The sequence below is a fragment of the Perognathus longimembris genome, chromosome 19, assembly GCF_023159225.1.
Source record: "Perognathus longimembris pacificus isolate PPM17 chromosome 19, ASM2315922v1, whole genome shotgun sequence".
Lineage (NCBI taxonomy): Eukaryota > Metazoa > Chordata > Mammalia > Rodentia > Heteromyidae > Perognathus > Perognathus longimembris.
The window spans coordinates 18,585,867-18,595,335 of NC_063179.1; the positions used below are offsets into that span (position 1 = coordinate 18,585,867).

A 9,469-nucleotide genomic window follows, 5' to 3' on the forward strand; every position below is an offset into this window, starting at 1 on the left:
TCAATTTTGACCTGTCATATGCTCCTGTAATGATGTACCTACTTGCCTCAGATCATGAATTAAAACCTCTTAAATAAGCCTATTCTCTCTATAACTGATTACTTCACTTTACAGCTGATTACCACACCTATGCACATCCTCTTGTATATTTTAAATAATGTCTAGATCACTCATGACATCAAATATAACATGAAATATATACAAAACTCCCCCAGCATCATCACTAACTTTTCTGTCTTAATGACTTTACCAGTGATGGCATGTACCACACACCAACTCTCACCAGATTAACCAGAAATAAACTATTAGCTAAAAGGTAAAAAGTAGTCCATAAAATTGAAATAACAGTTAATCAGCAAGTCTTGAAAACAACAAAATCCAGGCAAAAGCAGAGAATGCAGTTGTGAGAATGGATATGCAGGCTTTTAGGGCCTCTCTCATGGCAACCAATCAGCTTCAACTATTTTCAGTTCCTCTGTGTTAAGCCTCAGATTCCAGTGATTCTGACTGACATCACTGGATACCCTGACCAGCTCTTGGCCCGGGAGAGTGGTTGAAGGGAATGGGATGATGATGATTGACAGTTCCACAAGACTGCATTCCAGGAAGGAAACAAAGGAAATAACCAAGAGAAGGTTTCATAGGTACTACAGGCAAATATGAGATGTCTTCTTCAGACATCTGCTTTAACATGCCCAATCAGAGGACCAAGCTTTGCACTCATGAAATACTCAAAGGAATGTAGAGACAATTCCCAAAGAAAACTCTCAAAATGCTTAGAGCACTGATTCACAAAATAACTTTTAAAAGAAAAACAAAGCATTTTTAAGGAAAAGCCCTCTGAGGCCATCTAGTATTATTTTAAATTATTTTTTACGGCAACATTATTTAGGTATCTACAAATATAAAACCAGGAGTAAAAGTCTGGGGGTTATAGTACCTACAAAAATTAAAGCGATACTAAACTTTAAAATGCAATTCAGACAAAATGGTAAAACAAAAATAATTCAAATGACTTACTTAAGTTTAACTTGACAGATGATATTTTTCTGAAATGGATCTGCTGTTCCCAGTGTGAATATAGTACGATTGCTACATTGCAAGTATTTCAGAGTTCCTTATCACTTTGCTGTTGCATGTGTCATGATGACTCAATTTTCCCACTCCTTTAGCCCTTCAGTCTACTGGGAACCTTGGGAGGGCATAGCCTTTATTTGGTGTATTTTATGTCTGTTATTTTCTTATTAGTCTATGATAATTAAAGTAGGTCTATTAGCTGCTGAATGGAAACACCAAAGTAAACAGTATAAAAATTCTTGGCAGTCAGATTCCACATTTAAAAAGTAGTGAAACTCTTTATTCCTGATGAATCCTTTTAGAAGCTTATGAGATATACTTTAGCCCAATACTTGCATAGGAAAAGAAATCTTGGCAGAACTCAGCTATGGCAGTCATCTAGATCCATAAGGTGCTGATAGGAAAAAATGGAGATTATTTTAGAAATGTAAAAGCAAATTTTAAACATTCATAAGGAGAACTCATGGATATCAGAAATATATTCTTGGAGTTCCAGAGATCATGACATGTCCCTCCGCCTGAGTTTAAGAAACAGTGGTTTAGAGCAATGACATTATCCCCTTAGGATCAATGTGTGGCCTCTTAAGTGGACATTAGAATGATCGATTGCTGTAAATTCCTAGATACATATCCTTGGCATAAATTTCTATTTGCATTCTGATAGTTCTGCATGTCACAGCTAACTAGGAAAAATCCCTGCCACATCTTGCTGATTTCTTCAAGTGGGTGAGAACTGTAAGTTCTAGGAATACATTCACACATATTTTATTTCCACTAATATGTGTATTTGTAAACTGACTTAACTCCATTGTCAGAGACATGTGAATTGATTGATGGGTACCCACTGGGATTCCTGCCATCCCTCTCATCATAGAATATGCATTATGCAAATGTATGCATGTTAATATAATTAACTAATAATAACTAAGTTTTCTGAGTAAATGCATAAATGGAGAGTTTTTTATTCTTCATTTGAAATATTCATGATCCAAAGGCTGTGACATTCTGCTTTATTTAAAAAGACGAACTGAATACAACTGACTGTGCTATGCATTGACTTCCTAAATTAATTGTATAAAAACATTTTCAAGACTTTATGGCTAAGGTTGGTAGAGTATTACAACATATGTAGAAAAAGGTAGAGAGACTTGGTAGTTGTAAAGAAATGCTTTCTGTGTGAGATAAAGATTTAAATGCTGTAAGATGTTTACATTTTACATTTCTGTTTCTAAAATGTAAAATGATGTGAGGTTTCACATCAGCATGAAATAGATTATGTGGCTACCAATTCTCTTGCTAAAAAATTAGAAATATTTTGTCTCAAGTAGAACCGGTCTCTTTAATAACTGCCCATGAACAAATAGCATCAACAGTATTTCAATGGAGGCTAGATCTCTTGCTACTGATTTGAGAAAAATGACCTTTCATATACTAGCTCCAAATATACATGCACTAATTTAAAATAACTGTAAATTAGGTGGGTTGACAGAACTAGTTAGTCTACGTGGTTTGTGAACATGGTTTCACAAGATCTTCTTAATGCTTAGTTTCATTTGACACACTATATAATTATCCTTAACTTATACAGTGAGAAAATTCAAAGAATTTGCCTTCAATAATAATATATTAAGAGAAAAGTATTCTGTCAGCATTTTATATCTCTGTGAGAAAAGTCCCTTGATGATATTGGTCATGCTGAAAGAATGCATGGTTGGACAAGTTTAATTGTTTGCACAATTCTAAATGAGTCAATAGTTGGATTATAACAAAAAAGGAGATTGCGGCATCATCTTTTTCTTTAAAACATCACCTTTTATAGTTTCAGAATGCATGTGTCTATGTATGAAAAAAATCACTATTTACAGTACTTTATAAGAAAAAAATTAGAAAAATTTGGAAACATCAGATCGATGGCTTAATCTGTTGTTAATGGTAGCGTGGAAAGAGTGTCCTGCAGAAAGTATAAATAAGCTTCTAAATGGATATGAGCCAGTTGATGAGTAAGGGGTGATGGAGGCAAAGGGGTTGGCTTTGACATCAGCCAGACTTTTCTCCAATTAACCACCAAAAACCAGAAGTGGAGTTGTGGTTCAAAGTGGTAGAATACTAGCCTTGAGAAAATAAAAGAAGAGAAGAGGAAGAGAAAAAGAGGAAGAGGAGGAGGAGGAGGAGGAGGAGAAGGAGAAGGAGGAGGAGGAGGAGGAGGAGGAGGAGGAGGAGGAGGAGGAGGAGGAAGAGGAGGAGGAGGAGGAGGACGAGGAGGAGGAGGAGGATGACAAGGAGGAGGAGGGTGAGAAGGGGGAGGAAGAGGAAGAGGAGGAAAGAGGAGGAGGAGGAGAGAAAGAAAGAAAGAAAGAAAGGAAGGAAGGAAGGAAGGAAGGAAGGAAGGAAGGAAGGAAGGAAGGAAGGAAGGAAGGAAGGAAGGGAGGGAGGGAGGGAGGGAGGGAGGGAGAAAGAAGAAATAGAAATAGAAAGAAGGAGGAGGAGGAGGAAGAGGAGGAGGAGGAGGAGGAGGAGGAGGAGGAGGAGGAGGAGGAGGAGGAGGAGGAGGAGGAGGAGGAGGAGGAGGAGGAGGAGGAAAGAAAATCATGGTGCATTTCAGGAAGATAAAGGAAGCTGAGAGAAACCTACTTCCTTACAGTTGTATTCTGGGTTTAGATGGAGGAAGGAAGTAGGTAGGTCATACATAGGAAGGTCTGACAGTCAGATCTGCACAGGAACATAAAGATGCCACAAGTGGGCTAACTCTATGACATTTCTTCGAATCAACACTGTATGTTTTGAATGGTTCAATCTGTATTTTGTGGGACTAGGGTCTTTTTTATAATTTACAAGCACACAGTTTCCTCTTTCCTTTCTGAAATTTTTAGTCCTAAAGCTACTAAGTGGAACAACAAGAGAAGTGTCCACTCCAGGTGGGGATAGAACAGTGATGGCCCAGAGCAGCAAGCCAGGACCCAGAAAGAAGTCAGCATCAATTAGAGACAGTGCAGTGTGTGACAGCATGGTGGCGGGAAAGGATGGTGTCCCTACAGCGGAGGTGCCCAGTGGGATGTTGGGGCCACAATGGGAAGATGCCTTTATGCAAACACAGCCAAGCAAGGGTGTCTGTGCTCCCTAGGAGGGTGTTTGTGTGAGAAGGGCAGATTAGGTACACATGGAGGATTATTCCATCAAATCAAGTAGTAAAATGAAGAAAATGGGGATGGGGTTTGCCATGTTGAGAAGATGCACAGATATGGAAAAGAATGAGCAAACTCATATGTAGAATAAGAATTTGAGATAATGTATGGAGCCACAAATTTGATAAGCATATATGGAAATGAATATAGATGTAGGATGTGTTTATGAACAGATGCATACAAACATAGGCACATTGAGAGAGAATCTATTGGCTGAAAGTACCTAAAGCTGTCACTTCCAACTGCAATGGGCCCGCATCATGACCCCAGATCTTGAACTCTAAACACCATTCTCCACTTAAAGGAACCAAGGCTCAGATGGAAGATGAAGGTGGAAAAAGAAGGTGGGAGATGATATGAAAGAGCAACTTGAGGAATCCGTGCAGTGATGGAAATGTTGTATGCTTTCACTATAGCCAGGCCAATATTCTAGTTGTGATGTTGCACCATAATTTTGCAAGGTGTTTCTTCTGGGGGGAACTGAATAACATCAAATCTATTATTTTTTTATTAATTTTTTATTGTCAAAGTGATTTACAGAGTGGTTACAGTTTCATATGTAAGGCAGGGAGTACATTTCTTATCAAACTTGTTACCTCCTCCCTCATTTTTCTCCCTTCCTCCCCCTCTCACACACCCTCCTGCCCCTCCCCCTGGTGATTTGAACAGTTGGATTACAGCATGTAGTTTTGTAAGTATTGCTTTCGCTTTGGTTCACCTTTTACCTCTCTCCATTTTGATATTCTACTTTTCTTCCCTAGTTCCAATAAACATATATACAATACCCAGGGAACCAAAATCAGTAACAGTGACATCAGGGGTAAAACCCTGGGGAAGAAAAATAGAAGAAAATGGCATAATTGCATATGGTACATTGAAAATAATGACAATGGTAAATCACTTATTCCATAACTTGGAGCCCTTCAGTAGATGAGTGGATCAAGAAAATGTGGTACATATACACAATGGAATTCTATGCCTCTATCAGAAAGAATGACATTGTAAGGAAATAGAAGGACTTGGAAAAAATTATACTAAGTGAAGTGAGCCAGACCCAAAGAAACATAGACTCTATGGTTTTCCTCATTGGTAATAATTGTACACATCTAGGATAGACCCTAGCAGAAGATCACAATAGCTCAATAGCTATGAACAAACAAGATGATGCAAAGTGAAACAAACTAAATCATAGAATCTATTATTTTGACTGCATGCAAAAATGAAAGTTTAAGAAGAAACCAGGACACCTCGGAAAAAATGGCTCATTTCAGGGCCAGGGTAGGGAAAGTGTGAGATCAACACAATGCATCATATGCCACAAAGCAAGAAATGTTGGAAGAATGGGGAGGGGGATGCCAGTAGAATGCTGAAGCCAGGCTACATGGCTTCAGTGGGCTGACCAGTGAAAGATAAGTGACGACGGTAGGAGATTATGCCATAGACATCCGCCCACATTCCAGCCCAAACACGTATTAACAAAACAATTAATGAACTCTAAGTTTAATGAGGTATAGAATATTTATATAGTTTCAAAATCCCTCCCCACACAATACTTATTACATAGGAAACCAAAAAGAGAAGCCAGTACTTGTAACTTTTTTGTGTTTATGATTTTATTCATATCTCACCTAGAAACACCAATACAATTCTACCAATCGTAACAGAATCAATGGCCTGAAAAATACTCAATAAAACATTTCCAGTTTTCTGTTATTTCTCTCCTTTTGGAATGTGCTAATGCTGGCCAACTGCTGGGAGGGTTATTAAATAATAATAAATCATTTCTAAGAAAGTTGCATATGTCATGCTTTCCTTGGTTTCAGAATTCCAGTTGTCTGAGACCTTTGACTTTCAGTCAATTGGATCAAATGGCAAGTGGGCATTGCAAAAATCTTCAGTAAACATATCTTGGCATTCAAGCTTTTAAAAATTTCTACTTTAGGAACTTACTGCAGACCTGGCTTACATTGCACCCCTGTATTCGCAGCTATCGGTGCACCCTCTGGATACCTACTCTGAGCAGGTGCTTGCTTCCACTCCTCCCTGTGCTCAGACAGGACATCATATTTGGAACAATGGGGAACTGTCACAGTACTCCTAGCTGGGTCACCGACCATCTTAGAGGGCACACAGGCAGAGAGGAAGAAAAATATCTCTCTGTCTATGTTATCTTACCAATGCCAAACCAGTTTACATATATCTTACTGAAAGAGAAGAGAGAGATTCTAAGAGATTCTGCATGCATATTCTATTTGATTTGAAAAGGTCATAGGGTATAGAGTCAGGCATGGCAAAGCAACATAGAATCCTGTTACTAAGGAAGCCAAGGCAGGAGGACCAAGACTTGAGGCCAGTCCCTTTTTTAAAGAATAAAAACCCAAACAGATGATCTGGATGGTGGCAGTGGTTCAAATCTGTAATCCTAGCTACTTGAGAGACGAACATACTAGTAGTGTAGGTCACAGTTTGTAATACCAGTCCTCTGGACCACTTCAGTGAAACACACATTCCTTCTTTCAGAGGACTGTTTCCTGTAAACCCCCTATGACCACGTTGATTCTCCACTGGCTCAGCCGCAATATGTGGGCTGATGGACAGACGTAGAAAGTCTACCCGCCCCTCTACACAGACTGAGACTGTTACCTCAGGTTGGGGAAAAGTCATTGTTCTGCTCCATGGTGGTTTTAATAAAATTTGAGGGAGCAGCTCTTACTCAGAAAGGAGGTGAGAAGAGCAGGACTCCAGGTCTCATAGGGAAAGCAGCTTGAAGAGAATGAAACAGCCCAAGGGCATAAGAGTCATACCAGGAAAATGAACTTTGACAGCATTTAAGTCCCTGGAGAAACACAAGGATGGTGTGTGGGTTCAGAAGCAGGCTACTTAGGAAACCTTGAGAAACTTAACCTCTGTCAACCTGAGTTTCCCCTGCTGTAAAAAGAAGATAATAATAGCAACAAACTCAGAGAGATGTTGTGGAGACTGAACGAATGAATGCATGTGAAACATGTTGAACAATGCCAGGCACAGGGTCATCTCCCAATAAATATTAACTATTCTAAGCGGCTCCAGTTGTTCAGGAAGTTATTTCCACCCATGTCCTGCCTTTGATTGTATTACCAGAGCAAATGGTTTTCTACTTTTTGCCTGAGCTAGTGTTGACCTCAATGGCTTGAAATGTAGAGAGGAGCCTGGTCATTGTTTTCCTAAATTCCTAGATCCATAATATGATCTCTTAAAAAAAAAGATAGTTGGGCAAGTTGTGTAATATTTAGCTATTCATTGCACTTTAGTGATTATATATTTTTAACATATTGAAGGTTCTGAGTAACTCTATAATAAAGGCCAGTTGAACTTTATTCAACTTAGCAGTTCCAAACATGATTAACAGCAGCTCCCTTTTCCCTTGTGATCATTTTTCCTATAATGTTCTACAGAGTATATGTTGATGATAAGCAGAACATTCAAGTAAGAAAACAGGATTCTTCTGAGCCACAAGGTGAGCTCATACCTGTTTGTCTATAAGATATGTTCAACGACTCTACATGGTATATAGCTAGCTAGGTAGCTAGCTAGCTAGATATAGATAGACATATATGTCTCTCTATAGAAACAGATAGATATTTACATATGTATATATATTTATGAAAATATACTTTTTATACATACACATATATCTGTATATATATATATAAACTTATCACTGATTGCTTAAAAAGTATGTACTAAAACCCACTTATTTTGTTTGCTTTTTCCTTTTAAGTCTTATTTTCTCAGATGACACAGATTCATTTGCTTGCCCTTGGAGAGTCACATACAGTATGCAAAATAACAAGTAGCAGAAGTAAAGCATTTAAAAACAAGTTTGAATAAAATTATCTGAGACATATAATGGCCTCTTTGATGAAAAAAACAGTTTTTTTTAAAGGGTGGCTTTCAGATTGCAGTCACAATATTCTATGTATATCTTTTGAACCTAGGAAAATTGAGGGGAGGGGTTGACTTGGGAGGGATGGGAGAGAATGATGAAAGAGATGGCTCAATCAAGATGCATTATACTTATGCATTGACTTGTTGATTGGTGGTCCTTTGTACAACTAAAGATAATAAAAATACAATTAATTTTTTTGAAGGTAGTGCTCCTTTTCTTATTAATACAGCCAACTGGGAGCTGTTTCCATTTTCATTCATAGTGTCAGATACCTTTGCATTTAATTTGTAAGATGAACAAATTATTGCACAAGTTGTTTCCATGTCCTGCTGGGCTAAATACTAAGTTCTGATTATCCAAAGATGTGTCTCAGCTGGTCAGTGGATATCACTCCTGATGATAGTGATGATGATGATGATAATGATTATTAATTGAGAGCTGATTACTGGGTCCAAGATTTGTCAAAAAGCACTTCTGGACCAAGAGAAAGACCTAGTTCCCTCTGGCAGTCTTACAATCTAAATTAGACTAAGTTGTATAACAGTATTAGGCATCTGATATGGGACTTGCCAAATTTCATGGCTTCAGACTCACGGAATGCACATCCCTGTTCCAGGGAGGCTAAATATTTTTCCAAATCAGTAGATAAAACAAACTCCCTGACCTCAACTTACTTCCTGGCGCCTAGAGTCCTGAGTAGCTGATGAGGAGTGTCTGTCTGCTATCAAGTGACAGGACACATTCAGACTGGCTCCTGCATTCAGGACCATGCGGTACCTGATCCCATCTGTCTCCATCTTCAGAACGAAGATTTTGGCCACAACTTAAAGATCTGAGTCCAGAAGGCAGCGGGCCAAAGTAAGATACTATTAAATGCCATTGAATCAGCCTGGAAGGGCAACTGTGGCTTCTTAGTGCATGAGGCAATGTGCTGCAGCCGGAGGCCTGTGAAAGCCCGTGATCACAGTCGCCAAGCAATCGAGTCTCTAAGTGTCATATCTGAAATGACAGACGACTACAACAGTCTTAAGTAAACACTATGCACAGATTTTAGGCTCTACAGCTCCGGTGGAGTAGAGAGTTGATGCATCAACAGGTACATGACAACTCTGACCCAAGGACTTGTGCAGAGGATAGCTTGACTATTAGACAGTGACTTCTACTGATGGGGGTAAACACTGCCACCTTACAGGCAGGACAAGAAGTATCTCAGCTTGGAAGACTCAAAGGGATGTTGAATGGAGGGAAAGTTTTTTGCTTGGGTGGACTAAAAGATGGAATA

At 38.9% G+C, this 9,469-nt stretch overlaps 1 protein-coding gene across 1 annotated transcript in view; it reads right to left on the reverse strand.

The window, feature by feature from the left end:
• The window catches only part of Npr3 (natriuretic peptide receptor 3), an 82,176-nt gene extending 81,032 nt beyond the window's left edge, over nt 1-1,144 (reverse strand). The window contains exon 1 of the mRNA XM_048368057.1: nt 1,021-1,144. Coding sequence (XP_048224014.1) covers nt 1,021 — 1 coding nt within the window. The 5' untranslated portion in view covers nt 1,022-1,144. The remainder of the gene's footprint in view (nt 1-1,020) is intronic.
• Between the last annotated feature and the right edge of the window lie 8,325 nt (nt 1,145-9,469).